At 36.0% G+C, this 21732-nt stretch overlaps 2 protein-coding genes across 2 annotated transcripts; one reads left to right on the forward strand and one right to left on the reverse strand.

Annotated features, from left to right (window-relative positions):
* The first annotated feature begins 8008 nt into the window (after positions 1-8008).
* LOC121323260 (polypeptide N-acetylgalactosaminyltransferase 5-like) lies at positions 8009-15644 on the forward strand. Its single transcript, XM_041264215.1, has 11 exons — positions 8009-8415; positions 8602-9996; positions 10108-10274; positions 10737-10856; positions 11478-11613; positions 12090-12209; positions 12352-12469; positions 13404-13733; positions 14008-14088; positions 14770-14925; positions 15403-15644. Exons 2-11 carry the CDS (start codon positions 8747-8749, stop codon positions 15541-15543), a joined length of 2619 nt encoding a protein of 872 aa, XP_041120149.1. The 5' UTR covers positions 8009-8415; positions 8602-8746; the 3' UTR covers positions 15544-15644.
* A 984-nt stretch (positions 15645-16628) lies between these two features.
* On the reverse strand, positions 16629-20113 carry LOC121323261 (ermin-like). Its single transcript, XM_041264216.1, has 3 exons — positions 19533-20113; positions 19268-19363; positions 16629-18211 (listed from the first exon to the last, which is right to left on the reverse strand). The coding sequence occupies exons 1-3, from the start codon at positions 19837-19839 to the stop codon at positions 17799-17801; spliced, it is 816 nt and encodes a 271-aa protein (XP_041120150.1). The 5' UTR covers positions 19840-20113; the 3' UTR covers positions 16629-17798.
* Between the last annotated feature and the right edge of the window lie 1619 nt (positions 20114-21732).

A 21732-nucleotide genomic window follows, 5' to 3' on the forward strand; every position in this document is an offset into this window, starting at 1 on the left:
ACCATTTTTAACGTTTGCTTAAAATGTTTTGGAGAGAATAATATGGATGTGCACATCCCTTACAACAATGAAGGCATGTTTTCTTTGATAGATCCGTATACAGTATAATTATAATTAAAACAGGGCATGAAAATGTTCTTAACACACACATTTTGTGCAAGCAATCAGCTGCCAACCGCATTAAGAAACAGTGAATAGATCTTTCAAGCTCACCCAAAAACTGAATTCCTTCAGAGTTGATGGTATGGCCAACAGCAGCCAAAACTTTAGCACAATACTTCTGGCAATTGTAATGAACAATATCAAAAGAGCGACAGCTTGTCTACTAGCAAGAAAAGCCTCCTAAAAAGTAAACCTATTCAGGTCTTTTCTGTGATAGTCACCAGCTGATAATTCAATTATTATGGAAAATTATTTTAAACAGTGTAAAATGTAGGAAGTTCATATTTTTTTCTTCTGTTTCTGCCACTATCACTCCAGCTATTGATAAGATGTCTAAATTTATTGCAGAATAATTCTGCAGGAAAAGAGATAAAAGGTTGCTGAATAAAATATGAGGCGAAGGCTGTAAATTGTAGCAATGCATATCATTTCATTCAAATGTAGGAGGCAATTACCATCTGCTATACTCATCAGTTCCATCCTTTATGACTTAATTATATGTTTAATGCTATCAGATCAAGGAAAGGGCACAATAGATGAATGAGAGAGAGAAACAGAAAAGATTCCGCAACAAGACAAAAGGCAGATGAAAAGTAACATAAAGAATAGAATTGGTTTCATTTGTTGAAAAAAAAAAGTTAATTTAAATACTATATTCATCCATCCCCTTTGCAATTGTGAGATAATAAAAACCATGTGCTTGCCAATGAGCTTCATACAATTCTCACAAAAGCAGCTAAGCTTCTGAAAAGTGGAAGTCTTTTTTCTCATATTTTTTTACTAGCTGTGTAACATTTCAAGAATGATCACTGATGGAAACTTCAGTTGGTCACCTTGTTTATATTAAAGAAGTTATGAATGCAAAAACTTGTAATCATAAAGGCTGTAAAAAATGTCAATAAAAGAGCCAGCTGACAGCAACTTACTGCCTACATTCTGCATTAAAATCAATCGCTGCTTTGTGCAAAGGAACATTTTATACCAAATAAGTAACATTTATAAGTATAATTGATCCAACTTGACTTCATGCAGGATCAATTTTAAAATGTGCTTTATCCTTTGGTAAATTGGTTAGTTATAGCATATTAGAAATACTGCATATATGTTATCCTTCAAGTGTTTGTATAATGAGTACATGGTATGTATTTAGCCAGGTATAAATCCTGTTGCGTCTTCTGGACCTCTGCCTGAAGTATGATAGTGCATGATTTAGAGCTGACAGACTCGCAACCCAAAATATCTTTTTGGTTCGAAAATTTGTGAGAAATCTAAATTACATTTCCCATCATCCTCCTGCTCACATATGTAGCTGAGATGGATTTACCAGTGAGAAGGATGGTGATGGGAAATGTAGTCCTGAGAGGTCCATGCAGGTACATGGTAAGCCATCTTGAGGCAGGGAATGCAGTTTAAAAGTTTAAAAAAGTGGTTAAAATGTAAAAATTAAAATTAAAACAATACACATACCTTAAGTAAACAGTTGTAGCAACACATGGGAACATGTAACACAATAAAATAAAAGGTCCTTATGTACCCTTTAAGTGCCATGTAATCATGTGATCATACTGTATCAACTATGTCATATTACTATGGAAACTACAAGATTGAAAAGAAGAACATGATTTGTGTTTTGTTTGGCTTTGAAGATCGAAAAGGTGGAAATCAGCTCTTATTAAGCTGGCACCAGCAGTGTCTTCTTTGAAGGGTTGTTTACTTGCAGGCAATAGCTATGTAGTACAATTTAAAACAAACCTCTGAAAATGATGGGAAAATAACCATGATGTTTGAAGTTTATATCATTCAGAGTGGTTATTCTAATAACGCAAACATTATGGGTTATTTTTTTTTCCACTAAGATGCTCTGATCTGAGTTCAGAAGCTGCTCTTCGGTTTTTCAGTAGTTGCCAGCCATAAATAAAGCAACACAAACAAGATGCTGAAGCGTCTTTATATTAGTAAGCACCATTGCAATCTAATGAACAGCTACTGTGGATCAGGTTACCTTTTATATAGCACTGGCTCTTACTGCAATACAGACATGTTGTGTGTGTTACTTATACATGTGACTGGAAGTTAAAAGAGAACAGCAGCTCCTGAACTCAAGTCGAAGCTCTTTAACACAGAATTTAAAAGAAAAACTGCATTTGAGTAAAATGAAAAGGATCTGGTACAGTAAAGTACACACACATTTCAGTTCTTTGCACAATTTGGTTTTGAGACTGTAGTGCATATAGGCTATAGTGTTCAATATGTCACTCCCACAGAACATAATCTGATGATATGCTACTTTAGCAGCACTTAGCACCGATAGACAGATAAGAAACGTGAAACTCTAAACAAAAACACTAGACTTGCCCTTTCTTATCTCAATGACCTGCTTTTAGTTTACATGCCCAACCATACCCTGCATTAACAAGCAGGCATGTTGTAGGTGGTTATGGGCCAGAAGTCTCTCACACACAGACATGCCTTTTGTTATTAACAATATCTTAATCATAAAAGTCAAGTAGACAAACGCATTTACAATAAAGTTCTGGATTTTCTTATAATTTGTGGAATTTAGAATATCTTTATAAATCCATCAGACATTCCAAGACTTCCACATCTTCACCGTTATTAAAACCCTCTGTATTTAGCTACCATTTCCTTCATTTGGTGGTCATTGCCAAACAAAAGCCCGTAGAGGGAAGTGTTTGCCTGGTTATACAGCGCCCCTGTCAGGCTGTATTCAGGTTTTATTGTTTTTAATGTATTATTTAATATTTAAAATTATTAATGTTGTTGTTGTCGACATTGGTCTTTCTTGACCGAAACAAATATAGATATTCTAATCAATCCATGTTTGTCTTCTAGAACTGACTGCAGCTAATCCCTGTTCACAACCTATATTTCATAATCCTATTTTATAAAAACAGGTAATATTTATGAAATAGTTTTTCAGCTACAAGGACATTAATTCTAAACTTTTAACACATACAGTAAATATTCACGTTGCCAAATCAAATTGTGTTTAAAGATCTACTTCAAACAAGTTCAAAAGCACCATCTTGTGGCTAAACCTGGGCATCTGTCTTATTACTTACACTCAGCGTACATTACTAGGAGATTCTGGTAATCCGGTTTTAAATATTACTGAATCGCCCCATTTTGTACCTTTATGTTCAATCACCAGTAGGTTTGGTGATTCAACATGGGATCCAAATCAAGATGTGCATTATACTGACAAATATGAAGGAATTAAAACCAGTCTAATAAATGATAGAAAACCATGTTAACCGTTATAAAACTTTATTAATTTTATGTTCAAGCTCAGTTGTATCATTCTCAACACAGGTGCCAAAACACAAAACAGTCTGAGAGACCAGAAACTATTTGGCTGATGCAGTTTTGCACAATGCACAATTACATAAGTGACAGACAGATGCTCGCAAATTAGCATTCTGGGTTTCTCCGAATTAATCTGTAATGATAAGAACTCAAAAGGGACCTTGCTGACTTCTCTCTGGGTTATATAGCAGGGGCCGTGTGCCCTTTCCATTTATTAATGGATATCATTACAAAGTGAAGACATTCTGTACCTCATGCCATTGTCATGCACTGAATTCTGACACACTGGACATTTATAATCATCTTAACTAGCTAGTGAGCTGGTAGTATTCATTACAAATGACTGAATTTCAAACCCATGATGTAGTTTACTTACTTTTTTTTATCTTCCTGACTGATTTCTCATAACTTATTTATTACATTTCATGGTCCATTTAATACATTTTTGCAATAGATAAATGGCAAACTGTTCATCCATATTTTGCTGACTAATCCCCAGAATGCTGTAACAAAAAAATAAACATAAATAAATGAATAGGCTTCTGATCTGTACTCTGACGTTAAAACTTGAAATGGCCTTATCTTTTTTTATTACTGTACTTACAATATTCCTGTGCTCAGACAGCAATTCATAAAGCCTACTGCTTATCAAGGTTGACTAGTTCCTAAATACATTTTGTTGTCCATTAGGCACTATAATTGTAGAGCAAATTGTGCATAATTCCTTTCTAGTAAAAGAGCAGACACAAATATTACAATTGTATTTAAAAAAAAATAATAAAAATCAGGTAATTGCTTTTAAATGACTTGTGCAAAGGTCTTGTTTCATTGATGAGTACCATCTGTCCAAGTAGCAGAAGCAGATTCACTGCCTTTACCACTTTAATAGTGATTAATTAAACTGCTAATAAGTTACATACATCACGGTTAACACACACAAAAAAAAAAAAATTACCGGGGGGAAATGTTATGTAACAAATTAGGTTTAACAATGATAGAAAATTACTTTGCATAACTAAATATTACACCCATTTCCGTTCGCCATATTTTTTAATGAATTCTCTAATTAATTTAATTCACACGTTGTGCATAATTTGGAATTTAAAATGTCACTGGGTCAGATTCTACCGTAGTCTTTTGCAGGCTGTCTGTTTCGACAAGAGACATATTAGCAAAACATGACCTCCATGCAAATTACACAGACCAACTGTTGTTTAATTCCAATCCCTGATTAGCATGCTCGTAAGATGTCTGTAATACAATTTTTTTATACAATGTTATGTGCACGCTGTGTCATTTCCTTCTAGAAAACGGTTTTCACTAAGATTGCCATGTATGTTTTGGTACAGTACTTACAATAAACATGATTAATAAACACATTATCTTGGCTACAGGGATACTTCAATAAGTAACAGTAAAATAAATAAAAGAAAACATGCTGAATTCTAATTATGTAGGCAATACTAACAAGCAAAAAGTTACTTTCTTGTATTAAGATATACTGACTTTGCAATTTTCAAAAACTGTTGGAAGGTGCTTATATGAATGGGTAGAAGAGAAACATTATGGTTAATGGTGGATTAAACTATGTCATTTTCCATTTGCAAACAATGACGTGGTTTGTATTTCACCAATTTCACAAGATAAATTAATTTCCATCTCAAATGATCAAGTCTTTCAGGTATAAGTTGTTAAAAAGTCATTTATGAACAGACAGTAAAAGAACCTCCAAACTCTTATTAGCAGCCCATCAAGGTAGCAATTTAGTTGGCACCCAGATGTAGCCCTGTCTCTAGGCTCCCACAGACACTGTATGTATACGCCTATCAGTATGCCCCCACCCCCTACACCAGATGATGTTTGTAAAAAGAGCAATCTAGCTGCCGGCAAATAAAAAAAAAAACACACACACATACTTTCAACTGGAGCTGGAGGGGGTTCCTGAGGGCAATCATTTAGCAAACATTATAATAAAGCTGGGGGTTCTTATTCCAATGCCAGCCACCAAGGGATGCAAATCCGTCCCAGGTTAATCTGAGTGTGATTTTTTTCTCCTAAAATTAATGACATTGAGGAGAAGTGGCAGATGCAGCAGAAGGTGCTCTAGGGATGCTGCTGTGTATGGTTACAAACTTGAACTGAGGCAATCCAAACTGAAGGCTTCTGAGGTCTCTACCCCCACCTAATGGCCATACTGAAACATTACCATTACAGTTTGACAATGTTCGCGACAGTGAATTGTGGACTAAAGGAAGAATTACAAAACTAGAGACTACAAAATAGAACTCCTGTTTCTGTATTTCTAGGAGCTTGGCCCACTGATGAACTCCACCAGAACAGACAGAACCACCCATTCTATTAATCTGTCCTCTCCAACAACATGAGTTCTGAATGTATGTAGTACTAAAATTTGCTGTGATCAAAAAAGGAATAGAGAAAGGCACTGGTTATACCAACTGTATTATTCTGCATCAGTGTCTGAAAACTTCATTACCACAGCCTTGGAAATAATTTGGTTTTGTACAGCAGGAATATACAACATATTGGTTAATCTAGCAAAGTCATATAGTGTTATTTCAGCAGTAACAAATGTTAGGTTACTTACAGTAACCCTGGTTCCCTGAAAGAGAAGATGACCACTGCTTCAAAAGGGGCTGTCCTAGGGTCCATATACTGTGACAGAAAAAGAGTTGGTCAGAATGACAAAGAGCTCTTGTCCTTTCCATGTAACACCTCATCGAGGTAGTTCAATACTCTGATCCCTTGAAACTGCAAGGGGCCAGGATAGTGTCTGCGCACTTTGAAAACATACGCAGAGCTAATGAGAGGCCGAATGGCAGCACAGCAAACTCGTAAACGCTTCCCTGAAAGGCGAAGCGGAGGTACTTCCTCTGCTCAGGATGAATAGCAAAGTGAAAGTACGCATCTCGTAAGTCCACATGGTAAACCAATCTCCCAGCTGGATCAGAGTGAGTCAGCAGTGGAACCTCGTCTCCTTCAAAAACTCACTGAGGAGTCTCAGGTCTAGGATGGGGCGGGAGCTGCTGTTCTTCTTAATTACCAGAAACTTCAGTAGAACCCCTCTCTGTAGGAGGTGAGGTCTACAAGACGAATGGCTCGCTTGTACAGCTGGCCCTAAAATATCGCCTCGTCTAATAACACAAAACAAAAAACAAAAGAAAGATTGAAAAAACAGAAAACACTGACTGAACAAACAAAACGGCTCATTGGCCCAAGTAAATAGACAGACAAACAAAGTGGACGAACCAAACAAGTATCGTGCGAGTCCTCTCACACGAGTAGCATTTGTTATCTTTTAACTTTTAAATCTCTCCTCTCCGCACCCGTTCTCCACTTACGAACACACAACCCCCAGTGAGTGAAAACATGCTGCTTTTATGCAGCTGTACCGAGACTTGATTGCTAATCAATCATTTAATTGGAGTCTCGGTACAACTGCACGTGAATTAATTAAGTGCAATTTCCCGTGCTCACATATTATTACACAGACCTGTTTATATCCTGTGTACCAATGACTATATATAAACACCAACAATAACACACTATATACAACATAAAACACTAATAAACACAAAGGGACGGGACATTCCACCATAGGGTAATGGTAACCTACTTATTAATGCATTTTGGCTATATCTTCAGAGCTAGTCACCTCAGTTTCATGCACATCTGGCATGTTTCAGCATACAGCATATGCAGGTCAAGGTACATGACAATAGCAGGCTTATATGTTTTACCAGTATCCTCAGCACTGCCCCTTGAACTGTGTTAAAAGTTGGTATCACAGTTATAACAAATTCTCAGAATCTAGCTCATGGTTAAGATGTATGCATAATTTAGGGATTGATAATTAGTTACATTAAGAAGGGGCAGTTTGTTTGAATTTGACCAATATTTACACAAACATTTTCTTATAAAAAGTCATACATCAATTTTAAAAAATTTTCCCCGACGACCCTTTCAACATTACGAGAAAATGATTTGATCGAACAGGTTTACTGTGTTTTTCGGGTTATGTTTTTGTAAGACCCACCCCAAGGTGTGGCTACCTTGTCAGAGTACCAGGCAGTAGGCCAACTAATTACGAAATAAAAACGTTAACGTACAGTACATTTATATGTATGTAATTAGATGATTCACCTGAAATGAAAATATGATGACATACATATGGAAATTGATTTAGTTGTCAAAATAAGTGTTGTGTTAATGAATTACCGTTTAAAAAATAGCTCAGTTTAAAAAATAATTATTAAAATCTATAGTTGCTATTTTTGGATGACTATGTTTACACGATGTGGTATCTCAGTTGTGGATCAAGAATATAGGTTTAAATTAATTTTAAAAGGTGTAAATTTACTTACCTGTTTAAGGACCCCACCTGATCGACATATCATAATAAGCCAGTGAAAGGTATAGGTGGGTGTCATGTTGCCTGCAACACGCGGTTGGTTTTTTGTTTTGTTTTGTTTTGTTTTTTGTGGCAAAATAAATGGGATCACCAAAAACATTACGTCTTTCGTAAGCATGTGATTCCTTTTTTGCCAATTACTAGTGTAAATTAAGTCAAACAGAAACCTATAGTGTGTAAGAAGTTCTCAGAAACAAAACAAAACAAAAAAAAGCATGCGCGTATTGTAAAATAACAAGGCTACAAGTGTTCCATTGATTGATAGGCAGCTACTATCTGCAAAACAAGCTTTCTTCTTACTGCAGGCATTAAAGCAAATGCAGCTCGGGGAGTGTCAGGTATTTTCATCAGAGGAGCACCGGTCAGGAAAAGAAGTGCTGGACTATTTCCTCTGGCTCTGTTGAGACACGAAAAGTAATAATATTAAAATGGAAACACCTGCTTTACACGAGATAACGTGGTTTGATGGGGGGAGATTCAATACGGTCCTTTGTCTGGTAAGACGTTTTTTTGTTCCAGTAAAAATGTGGGCATTTGTTTGGGTATTTTAAACGTGAAATAACTAATAATTATTCGTTATTATTAGTTATAATAATTTAATCATTACGTTACTGCTTCTTATAATACACGCTTTAAAAGCAGTTTTCTAAAGTTTTTTTTTTTGTTTGTTTTTTGCCACGCAGGCAGTCGTGTGTGTGTGTTGGCTTAACTCCACAGCACAAGGATAAGGATACTGTACGACTGGGAGCTGACGTTCTGGATTCACACCAGGTACAAGCGGATGCGTTACGTCCAGAGTACTTATAACGTTTATTTAATATTAAGGATATGAAAAAAATAAGCATGATGAGGATACGAAAATATTTTAGAGGCAGTGGAAGAGCACTTGCATTTATTTTCACAGCCTCTGTTATTTGGTTACTTTTTGACATGGCAGCACTCAGGATTTCATTCAGTGATGTAAACAGCAGGCTTCTAAAAAATGAGATTATACGAAAGGAAAGGGGGAAATATAAACCAAGAGAAGTCATGAGCAATGCCTCTAACCCGAACAAAAAAGAACATAGGTTCCCATTGAAACAAAATGAAAGAAACGGAATACACGAACCCAAAATGCAAAATGAAGTCAATAAGGAAACATTTTCTGAAACAAACAGAAATCGGGATAGGAAACGGAAATCTGACAAACATGTTTTGCAACCTGGACTAAAAGTTGATACACCGAAGGAAGGTGTTTTCGAAAAACAGTTTGAACAAAAACATACCACGTTTAAAGTAAAACGTAAAAGCAATGACGTAAATGCGTTCAACCTTACCACAGGCGTTCCAAAAAAGACGAGCATGTACCGCAGTGTAGACCAGCTGGGTTTGCACAACAAAGACACAAAAATCAAGTTAAAACAAGACGCACACAATGAGGAAAATGCTACTGTAAAAATAATTCGAGAAAACAATGCTGTTGGCAAAGTAGTCGTAGACCTTGTAAACGATTTAACAAAGGTTCCCCCTGTTGGACAGAAACAAGAATTGCATTTAAATCGACCTGACAAGAAACTTGTTCTTGTGGCCAGCAATGTTCAATCGAATAAAGCAGATGAAAAACGTGCCTTGGAAAAAGTTGGAATATCTTCAAAAAACAATACAGATGATAACAGTGTTGAGTTTGGACACGACCACGGGGGCAGTGATGTCATTCCTCCAAAAGAACAGGTTCCCCTTAATAACACGCGCATTAAGCCCAACGCCAAAAACATTTCAAAGGCAATGGGAAATGTAACTAACCTCAATGGCAAGCACTTTAAATCCACTTTTCTAAACGCAATGACGAAAGCGGAGACTCTGAATGTACATTTTACAATCCCAGTACATCATGATGTTGGAACTCACAAAGTGTTACAAATGGATGCAACACAAAGCCCCAGAAATCCGAATGCCCCGGGCCAGTTTGGTGAGCCTGGTGTTGTTCCAAAGGACAAAGAAATGGTGGCGAAAAATAAATGGAAAGAAGGATATTTTAATGTGTATCTCAGCGACATGATCCCATTTGACAGAGCTATTCCTGACACTAGGCCTTCTGGGTAAGTACTTTGTATTTTTGCATCCTTTTATTAACCTTAATATATAAAAAAGTCAATGTTTTGATTGACATAAAGTATAACCTTTTTTTTTTATCCTGTATACATTTGTAGGTGTGCTGAGAGAAGAGTACACAATGACCTCCCCACCACCAGTGTGATCATGTGTTTCGTGGATGAGGTGTGGTCCACCCTTCTAAGATCTGTTCACAGTGTTCTAAATCGTTCTCCGCCCCACCTCATCAAAGAGGTCATCCTAGTTGATGACTTCAGTACTAAAGGTAGGCAAAGACTGTTCAGCAGGTGTCATGTAAGATTCGTAGAGGTTTGCACAGCTGCACTCTAAATACATTATTACTGCCTAGTTATATATAAAATCAGATTTTGTAGCGATCTTGGTTAACGCAGGCAGGCGCATCACACAGACTGAGGACGGGCGCGAACCCAGGACCTCTTGCACCAAGGCATAGTGCCAATAACACAGTATATCAGACTAATGTCTTTGTGTGTGATTACGTCACCTACCAGCCCTGCTGCTGCCTTCCCCCATGCACGCTACAATTATATATATATATATATAATATGAAATGTACCAAGTTCAGCAGGATCAAGCTCCAGATTAGTTCCACACTACAAACCTCTGCAAAACCTGTACTTTAATATGTAGTGGTGGAAAAAATGTTTACCAATTAAAGTACGCACCTATCTGTTTTATCAATAATTTCAAGTTTTCTTTGTTCTAGAATTCCTGAAAGATCATTTAGACAAGTATATGTCCCAGTATCCAAAGGTCCGCATCCTTCGCCTAAAGGAGAGACAAGGTTTAATCAGAGCTAGGCTTGAAGGAGCAGCCATCGCTACAGGTAAGTCAATCTTTTGCCGCTACTGTGTTTACATATTTTTTCACTTAATGTTTTATTTTTGTGGCAATTGCTAGTGAGTAAATAATTTAGTTAACGCCTAGATGTTAGATAGAACATTCACTGATATTCACATATTTTATGCCTGATAACTTATGAATGAGAATTAAGACATTTTCTTAGCCTTCAGTTTGTGTTACCAACTTGCCCTCTTTATGATTGTGTTGTTTTTATTTGTTTGTTTCTCATACTTTTCACATGAAAAGTCTACAAGGACACAGAGCAGCGTGTTCCTCTTGCACAGTAAGTGACTGGTGAATGAAACAGCAATGAAGTACACTATTGTGTACCAACATGGAAGGAAAGGCTGATTTCATGTAGTGCTTTTATGGATGGTTCAATGTTAAGGAAACATTAGAAATGGAAAGTTGAATATATGAAAGGTTAAAGTGAAGGGGCAGTGACAAGGGTACAGTACTAAGATTTAAATAAGAGTATACAAATGAATTTTTCAAGATGCCATTTATTACTGTAGTTTTATTTAATAATGAAAGTAGGTTGGTGGATGTTAATGTTTCAGTTGGAGCATTTAACTAGTTTATTATACAACTGATTTTATTGCAGGTGAAGTTTTGACATTTCTGGACTCGCACATTGAATGTAACGTGGGCTGGTTAGAGCCACTTCTGGAAAGGGTGCACATGGACAGAAAAAAGGTTGCATGTCCAGTAATTGAAGTTATAAATGACAAGGATATGAGGTAATAACTATGAAGTTTAACTAAATCATTAAGTGTACATGTCGTCTGACCTGTATTATGTATTGTGAACAGTTGGAAAAATGATTTAGATATTCCTTGCAAATAGTATAATGGATGCTGACATTAAGTGCTCAGATTTGGTGGATATCCATTATGTTGGGGCTCATTGATAATTCTGAAGTGGTTTGAAGAACTCCAGAATTATCATTTCCGTTAAAATTCATTCAGTATGTTCTTTAAATCAGTTTTCGAATGTGAGTGTGCAGGCCACTGCCTTATCTGTTAATACAAGAATCTTAGTTGTCCTTGTATGCAAAAAAAGGTAGTCCTGAAAAAAAAAAAGCATATTCCATTGTTTTATTATAAAAAAAATAAATATCTGCTACCTAATAATAGCAGCAACTGTTCTAAAATAAGAATAATGTTTGTTGACTAGAAACTGTGGGATTCATATGTGTTATTTTCTTTTCTTGTAGTTACATGATAGTTGACAACTTTCAAAGAGGCATATTCAAATGGCCCTTGGTATTTGGATGGATGGGGATCCCTGATGAAGAAATTAAGAGAAACAACATAAAGGATTCAGACCCAATAAGGTAGGAAGTAAAGAGCTTTCTCATAAAATAAACCAGGGATTTGCTTACTTGAAGCTGTTTGCCATGCAAGTGATATGGAAGTACATGTGTTTTCAGTATGTTGCCGTCATCACCTGTACCTGTGCTTGTATTTGTTCTTCAGGTGTCCTGTTATGGCTGGAGGTCTGTTTTCTATAGATAAAACATATTTCTACGAACTCGGCACGTATGACCCTGGACTTGATGTGTGGGGTGGAGAAAACATGGAGATTTCTTTTAAGGTATTAAAGGTTTCCTTTTAAGCCACATTCTGTTAGTTTTAAACAAAACTAGACTTGAAACACGAACAGTGAAATTCTATTTTATAATGGATACTGCTTTGAGATGGTGTTCAATATGATATTTTAAATCAATAAATAACCTTATCAAGTGATTACAAAACTTTCACCCTCTGTTATTAAAGTATATACAGTATAGCTAACAAAATCAGTCTGATCTAGCACGTATTACCATTAGAGGTCCCATTTTCCTACTGTATTTGAAAGAGGCACACATTATGTTGAATGTGTATTTTATTTACTTATTTATTTATTGCACATATAAACAGTTAAACTGGTGAACATCTCTTATGCTCTTTTCCATGCTGTACTTCCCACTGAAGGAACGTTTCTGGCATGCAGGTTGCTTCTGGGAGTTTGAGTCCCTAGAAAAACAATTCTAAACTTATTGTGCTTTTTGTTTTTTTAGACAGTGACACTTCTTAAGCATTTTAATGTGTATTTCTCCAGAACTTTTTTTTAAAATAAAATTAAACATTCTAAATGTTTTCCGTGTAATTTTTCTTTTCAAAGAACTCAAGCTCTCGGAAGCTGGAGGCACTGTCTCGCATTTGAGTCCAATCGCTGGTTTTACAATGACTGATGTGTTTTCAATTGTGACTTCATTCGACTGTAGGAAGTTGACTGGAAGTACAGAAATGACAAACCTGCAAAGAGCATCTTCTCCCAACAGCTTCTAATAAATTACCATTGAAAAATTGAATTCACCTTTTATCATGATTTCATATAAGAAAAACGGATTTCAGTGAAATATATTAATCAAGATTTACTGGAATTATTTTGTTGGCACCATCTTTTCTGTAGCAGTCGCTTTCATATAGAAGACATCTGTCCAGTGATAAATCTATCAACAAGCCTGTTTTGTTTATTGCCCTAGATCTGGATGTGCGGAGGAGAAATAGAGATAATTCCATGCTCCAGGGTGGGCCATATTTTTAGGGGTGACAATCCCTATAAATTTCCTAAAGATAGAGTCAAAACAGTTGAGAGAAATCTGGCCCGAGTAGCTGAGGTGTGGCTGGATGATTACAAAGAGCTGTTCTATGGGCATGGCTACCACCATCTGCTCGATAAGAAACGTATGGATATTGGAGACCTGACGCAACAGAAAGAACTCCGGAAACATCTCAAGTGTAAAGACTTTAAATGGTACCTGGACAATGTCTACCCAGACTTGGATGCACCCTTAGTGAGATCTGATGATTTGGTAAGTTTACAGCTGCTTAATTGGTATGCTTTTAAGAATAATTTAATGACAGCAATGGATGGCTATGAAAAAAGGTTGATACATGGATTCATAGGTCCTTTTTTGTGTGTTATTTGGCTGATTTGATAAACCATGATCAATGGGAACAGGGACATTTTCAGATAAGAATAACATGTCCTGTTAGATCAGCTGTTGTATTTATTTATAGTCCTTTATATATGTTAATTATGCTTTATCATTTGTATCTATTATAAAATGTTTATTTTAATTCTAGCTTTTCAATCTTGGAGTAAGAAAATGTCTTTCAATTGAGAATAACACCCTGTCGTTCCAAGCATGTGATCTCAACGAGAAGGTAAAATATGAAAACCTTCACTTGCTGTTGTAAACTCCTTGTGTTTTTCCCTATCCTAACTTTAATATAATTCAGTATTCAGGTGAGGGTACATTGTGCAGAAAGACTGACAAATTTGATGTATTGCTGTATGTAGAATACTTTCCATATCTATCCATGCAGTCCAGTAACTAAGCTAATACTGTCTTGAATATATCCCAAGTGAGATCATCTCTATCAAAAAGAGCTGATCTTTTTTACACTCATAAGGAAGCCTTGATAACAAATATATAAAGTAGTTCAATACACTACACTGCAATGGATTAAACCACAGATAATAGAGTAGTAATCCATTTAATATTAAGGTTTGCATGAGGGAATACACTATGCAAAAATTAAAAAGCTGTAAAATAACTTGCTAGGGTTATATTTATAAAACATTTGACTACCAGTAACATGATGCACAGAATTAAAAGTTTGAATCTGTTTCTTTCTAAAAGACGTGTGACTATCTTAGCACAGCCCTATTATAGTTGTCAAAGTTTCTAAATTGTCATTTTATAAGTAGGGTATTGTGTAAGTTGATAGACTTTGCTGCATTTAATGTAATGTATGTTTGCCAGATTTGTAAAATGAAATACTGAACATGTTTTATCAACACACCAATGTTATGAAGCAGGGATGTTTGTGTTTCTCCCCCAGAACCAGCATTTTAACCACACCTGGTTGAGACTGATCCGTCAGCAAAACTCGTGTGTGACTGCAATAGATAAAGGCACAGTGAGCCTAGAGCAGTGTGACAATGCAAAACATCATCTAAGGTGGTTGCACAAATCACTTATATTGGACCCACCATTTGTAAGTAAAACACCTTTCTATATAAGCTTGTAGAAGAGCAAATCTGTTAGTTTATTATTGTTATTATTATTATTATTATTATTTTAGAAGACTCCTTTATCCAAAGTGACTAGCAACAATAGTTAAAACTTCACCCAAACTGTTGTCACAAGAAAAACTGAAAAGATTTTACTTGTTACAGTACTGATACAAGGTGCTTATAGAGCTCTGACTTAAAGATAAAAATAAATAAATACATACATACATAAATAATGTCTTCACTGAAGACTGAGAAATTATTGTAAAAGCCGTTTTAAAAACATTTATGTACAGGTATTGATGAATGTCATTTTGAGTTTGTTTCTTGCTAGCTGATGGTGTTGTATCCCTCATTTTAAAAAAAGTTGGTGCTAACTTTCCATTCAATTTTTGGTTAAAATTGTGATAAGGTAACACGTTGATTTTCCTTAATACTATTATATCCCCTCCCCCCTCTAGATGGACCACCTCATTTTAGAGCATCTGCAGCAGCCGTTCTGTCTTGAAGGCAGTCCCTCAGGCAATACCATTAAGATGGCAGTGTGTAATTCAAGCAGTCCATTTCAGAAGTGGAAATTCACAAACTACTATGCCCAATAAACAGAACCATCGGAACTCCGGAGACTGAAAAAAACACAAATGCCTTTTCAAGTCCTCATGGTTTACAATTAAATTTTTTTGTTTAAAAACAGCTTCTGAAATCCTTTGTCGAGTCACCTGCTGTGATGTGCTGTCTGTGATTTTTCTTTTCATGAGTGTTTTTTTTTTTTTTTTTTTTTTTTTTTTTTTTACACAAGATCCGTATTTTCTTGTTTCATGTTTGGAGCAATCATACAGTATAGCATGGTGTAGCCAGTTCTCCCCAGTCATACTAATTTCTCTAGTTTCAGTTGTTCAGTCTTGATCTGTTTAAGGTAAGGCATTTGGTTTTAAAAATATAAATACATGTGATCTTAAGTTATGAGAGGTAAAAGTTTGTAGATAAACATTTTCTATAAAATAAGACAGAACATCATTTCTTGAACAGAAATAATGCCAAAAAGTTTTATGTACTGAATTCTATTAAATTCATAATAATCTATGTTTTTTTTCTTCTATCACATAAAAATTAAAGCACATATTTACAGTGACGTAACTTGAGTTTTTGATATTTAACATAATGGTGCTATGTATTAAGCTTATTGGTTTTGCAGAGCTGTAATCATTTGACGTGATTTTATGTTATTAATTGTTCAGGGAAATTAGGTTCAATGAATCTGCTTCTGCATTTTTTCTCTCTCAGGCTGACGATGTTCTTATGGACTTGATTTACATCTGTATTTATGTATGTCTTCCGTTGACCACCAGAGGTCACTATTGACTTAAAATTCTTGTGTGTAATCACCATTGTAAGATCAAGTAAACAGATCAGTGACAAAACAGTATACTGTATTGTCCAAAGTTGTGTATATTTTATCATCTGTTTCTAGTGTTTATAAATTAATAAATCAGTGCCTTTTATTACAGCTTTATGTTAAAGTATTTTAATTAGTTCTTTGCTCTTTTGTTAATATTCATATTGAACTCAAATTTCCAGATATCTATCAAACTTAATTTAAGATCAAGGGAGCACTTCACGAATAATATGTTACTTTTAGTACATTTGTTAGAAGAGACATTATTTTAAACTCAATAACATGCACAGATGAAATAAAATGAGCTTTATTTCTCATAATCCCCTTGATAGGCATCTAAAAAAGTTTTTTTTCCATTGGTTAGCTTTAACAAAATTCACTTAAATTACAGTGTCAGATTTAAATGACTGCAGTAAAGCTTCAGTAACAGCATTCTGTAAAAAAATATACAGGAATACAAGATACAAGTCTAGACTAATATGATGTGTTTCAAACTTTGTTACATGTTCAAACTGAAAGCTGTCTATAATCATTATGTCATTAAAAAGGGCATCTTTGTTTCCTCCATGGCTTGTTCAGAGACAATAGCACTCTACGTGGGCTAGATAAGCCACAGCATGTGTTGGGATCCATATGAGATAATACTATTCTTGCGGTTCAAATGAAACTTCAAAAGCTTCTGACGACTACATTCTATTACATTACTAATTTTACTGTGCTGTAAACCAGACATAAAAGCTACCTCATAATGCAGTCATCATTTATTTTATTATATTATATAGCAGTGTTGTTAATCTACCTACAATCGCCACCTGTTGCATTCTCAGAATGAACCTTTCTAAGGTAAAAGTAGTCTGGATAGGAAGGCAATTGATCTAAGCTGCCCGTTTGTTAAATCAGGAATATTACTCAATGAGGCACAGGTGATATATGATATGATATACCAGTTTTACTGTTGTCAATGAATACAAATGGAAAACTTTATAGAATTAACGTTGCATAAATGTTTATTTTCACCTCTCTTTGCTAAACAAATAGAACTACTATACTACCACAAGGCAAGTGATGCCTCCCTTACCAGTTCATGTTCCTGGTTTCCACAACAAAGTCTCGTAGGTTTTTGTTACAATGGGTCCCATTCACAAATGTTAACATGATTTATCACTTGTGCTTTACAACATTCAAGAACAAGTTCATGAATGTCAAACTATAAAATGTTTTATTCATTAAAAAAAAAAACACGTGGAATGAAATAAGTTATCTTAAAAACTTTGTGAATAGGACTGACCTTGAATTTGAAGGCATGCAATCAAAAAGATGAGTAATTGTGAAAATAAAATACAATATACTAGCTTCTACTTGTAAACACAACATTATAGCATACAGCATGGGTGGTAGCATGCTTGATCAAGTTTGTATATCCCAGCTAGTGATAAGACCAGAACCAGATGATGTGTTAGTTTATGCATGCATCATTGACTCAAACTCATCAATTCTTTGCTTGGTGTTTCCTCTTCTGATTTTGCGATAGGACACAGTGTTGTACTTTGAAGAGCTGTGTTTGTTGATGTCTGGCTTCTTCCCTCCCCCTGATATTTCTCCGGAAGACTGGGAACCAGGGATCGAACTAGTAGACTGAGAATCCTGAGAGCCGTTTTCATGCTTTGTTCCATCCCAAGAGACCACCTCGTCATTGTCATCTTGACTCCCTTCCAAAAGTTCCTCTTGACAGAGGTCCTCTGTTTGCTCTCCCATGGCCTCCTCCCAGCCAGCGCTGTCGGCCTCTGGAGATTCCTCTGCAGCCATTGCCTCCTCATCCTTGTTAACCTGGCTCACCTCTTTCACTGGCTCGGGGATGGCTTGCTCCACATGCTCTGTATTTCAAAGGCCATGTTAGCTTGGGAATACATACAGACTGCAGAGTAAAGCTGGACAAACTGACCTTTTACTATAGAAGAGTTCTCAAATATTTTAATTCACTTAACGTTAACTGTTCAATATCTAAGTGATGTAATAGAGCACCTTTCATTTATAATTCTTGTTTACCGAAAAGTTAAATGGCATTTTGATAGTATAATAGAGAGCCTTTAAGGGGTGACAGCTATTGATATTCATGTACAGTGTTAGTCAGCAGTTACACACCATCCATCATTCCCTTTTGTATATCTTTAGGCAAACAAAAGCTGAATGTGTGACGATTATTCTCAACATCTTATGTAATACCCTTGTCCAAAGCAAATGGACATGTGCCAACAACAGAGCAGTGTTTGATTCAAACAGCTGCTGCATTGACATGGGATTCCTATGGAGCACAGCTTCTAACTCAGCTCTTATCGTAATCTACCTTTCAAACACCTCCATCTTTAATCTTGTGCTATTCAGTCTGTAGGAAAACATCCAAGACGGCCGATGTTTGGCACTATTCTAATGTCTGGAAAGCAAGCCCATGTACTGTAACACTGAGGTAACACCGAACGACATTTTCAAACCTTCCTGGTTTATTGAAAACATCCCAATTTGACAAAACCTGTTTAAACCATACACATGTTATCTGTATTACACTTGTAGGTATATAAAAAAATAGACATGTATATCAGTGTTGCAGCATATAAATTATACAAAGCACATGCTTCCAAACTTGCTCAGTTAGTAGAAAATGTGATGTAAATTAAATCTGATTTATTAATAAGCCTCTATATTTACAATTTGACAGTTTGGTAAATCTAATTAACGCGTGCAGATTAGAGAACCATTTTTCGGTTCAGCACCTCCTAATTTTTAGCACCAGAAGAAAACTATTCACTAAGACTTCTCATTGAATAAACATTTATAGTGCATTTTATTATTTCATTATTCTAAATAAAAAAATGAGGACAAATTCCCCCATGCTAAGAGATGATAGTCCCTCCTAAAGAAGGATAGTTTCTTACCTTCTTCCTGCTTCTTGTGTGTTTCTGAAGGCAAGGGCTCAGGAATAGAAGTGTCCTCTACTACTGCAGCTTTTTCGTCATGCTTTGAGAAAGGAGCTTGAAACACAGTGACAAAGCAAGCATGAAACTCTGAGAATAGTATGAAAATGCTCTATATAAGGGCCCTGAAATATGTGTACATGCTATTTAAATTAAATTGGTATGGAAAAATTGGTATGGTAAAATGTTTTTCTAAACAGTTAATGAAACTGTGGTGGTTCCTTACCTTGCTTTCTATTTTGCTCAACCACTGTCTGCGGTTGAGATTCAGAAGGAGCAGTTTCGGTCCTAGTGTTTTTCTCTTGTTCATCATCAACAGAAACATGTGCAATAACATCCTTATCAGTTGCAGGTGTACTTGTATCAGCATCAGATAGGGTTGTGTTGATGTCCACTTCTGCATTTTCAGGTTGAACAACCTTGATTGCATCCCCCATTCCACCGATAATTTCAGCCACTTGTGAGTGGAATTCTGTAATTGTATTCCCTTCCAGCTCAGTTGTGTTAGCTATGTCGGTTGCTTCTGCTGCCATTTCCTTTAGCAGATCCCAGATGGTTTTTGAAGAAGAAAAAAATGGTGGTCTTTTTATATTTTTATATTGAATGAATTTCAGATATGAAGTGCTTTTTCTTAGAGAGAAATTGATTTAATTCTTTAGTTGTATCCCATTCACTGGTAAGGACTGTTCAACATAAGGACTGATTGGTAGAAGGCTCAGTAAATGTTTCTCTACCCTGCTCGATCTATCTTTCATCCAGCTGTCCAATCAAAACCCATTTAATTGGTTACAATTATGCAGTTGGATAATAAGGGAAGGCACCATCTTGCATTTTAATAAACAAATAATGCGAGGCAGTCAGGCTTTTGTGCTGGTGCGCGATGTAATTCTTTAAGCATGTTTGGCCAATGATAAACAGTGGTTTTCTGTGTAGCAATAAATGGCCCTTTGTCCACTGGCCTCAACAAGAGAACCGATTGTCCTAATTTTTTAATCTTTTCTGAGTGACCACCTTCACTCTTAACCACTTTTTGTTGAAAGATTAGCATTCCCAAAGAGTTTAACTGGTCATGTTCGAGTAAAGTCGCATTAGCAGATCACCTCTGTCTGTGACGTGCCCACGATATTTCTGCACATGCCGTGCCACGTGTGTTGTATAGTGTGATTTCTCACACCTTTATACTCACTATTAACTTTTATTTTAGCCAGAATAAGAGAAACAACACTTTTTTAAAAAAATAAATAGATCACATTTTCACCTCTTATTTAAAAGAAACATGCTTGTGTGACTCAGAGACCAGAAAGCTGCAGTTTAAGCATTCTTGCATTTTAATAACAAAGCAAAACACCATACGAAATAACACAACACAACACAGCACATCATTAATCCTAACACCCACAATCACCCTTTTTATACACCTGTGGCTCATTTATTCATGAATCATTTCTTTACGGCTCCAGCCTCATTCCCACGTGTTTCTGCAGGGAGGAATTTAACCCCGTCCCTGCCACCCAATATCCCCCCACAGTCCTCTAATGTACAGTGCTGGTATGAAGTATCCACTGATGCTGCGTTTTCTCTAGCTGACGTAGAGTACAAGCACAGAATGTGGCTTCAGCCATATCACCAAGGATAGTTAATTAATCATGGCATATATTCATATTGCATCATTGTGTTCCCCATACATCAGCACTTTGCCTCAGCTATACATTCACCAGAGAACGCACAGTGTTATGGGTGATCAGATTTAGGCCTATGTAAGTTAGTATATCAGACATAATATCTGCTAATTATTATACAGTATACTGTATATTTTCTAAATTGTTATTTATTTTCTCCTCAAACAGTATTTATTGCTACTTTACATTTTACTGATATATCACAAAGAAAACAAAATACTGAAGGAACCTGTTAATACGTGAATTTAAACATATATGAAGACAAAACTACAATGACCACCTTAACCATTGATCTCTTATAATCCAAACTGATTAATCTGAACAATGTGTTATTGAACATATGAGATAAGTATGCCTCTGGTCTCTTTGATTAAAGAAATGTGTGACTAAATATAGATATGTTATGTACAGTACCTCACCCCTTGAAGCTCTTATTTCCTCATTTAACTTCCCCCATCATTTCTTTGCTGATGACATCCAGATTTTCTTTTCATTGCCCTCCTTTACCCTTGACAATGCCGCCAGTATATCAGCTTGTTTGGTGTCTTTTGGATGGCGCATCAATATCTCCTCATCAACCCATGAAAAACTGAAATCCTTTTCTTCCCTTCCCCCCTTCTCCCGCCAATCCTGCCCCACCATCTCATTCCCTCCCATGCCCCTCGTTCTATCCCTCTCTGCTCGTAACCTTGGCATCATCTTCAACTCTACCCTCTCCCTTTCTGACCATATCTCGGCCATAACACG

The sequence above is a fragment of the Polyodon spathula genome, chromosome 11 (genome assembly GCF_017654505.1).
Source record: "Polyodon spathula isolate WHYD16114869_AA chromosome 11, ASM1765450v1, whole genome shotgun sequence".
NCBI classification, from domain to species: Eukaryota; Metazoa; Chordata; class Actinopteri; order Acipenseriformes; family Polyodontidae; genus Polyodon; species Polyodon spathula.

What these genes read in the sequence shown, in the direction of transcription:
- LOC121323260 (XM_041264215.1), top strand. Translation starts at nt 8,747, where the DNA reads ATGAAAAAAATAAGCATGATGAGGATACGAAAATATTTTAGAGGCAGT. An exon ending in TGATGACTTCAGTACTAAAG is followed by an intron (nt 10,275 to 10,736) that starts GTAGGCAAAGAC and finishes TCTTTGTTCTAG; the next exon opens with AATTCCTGAAAGATCATTTA. An exon ending in ACATGGAGATTTCTTTTAAG is followed by an intron (nt 12,470 to 13,403) that starts GTATTAAAGGTT and finishes TTATTGCCCTAG; the next exon opens with ATCTGGATGTGCGGAGGAGA.
- LOC121323261 (XM_041264216.1), bottom strand. Translation starts at nt 19,839, where the DNA reads ATGGCAGCAGAAGCAACCGACATAGCTAACACAACTGAGCTGGAAGGG. An exon ending in TGAGCAAAATAGAAAGCAAG is followed by an intron (nt 19,364 to 19,532) that starts GTAAGGAACCAC and finishes CTGTGTTTCAAG; the next exon opens with CTCCTTTCTCAAAGCATGAC. An exon ending in ACACAAGAAGCAGGAAGAAG is followed by an intron (nt 18,212 to 19,267) that starts GTAAGAAACTAT and finishes TTTGAAATACAG; the next exon opens with AGCATGTGGAGCAAGCCATC.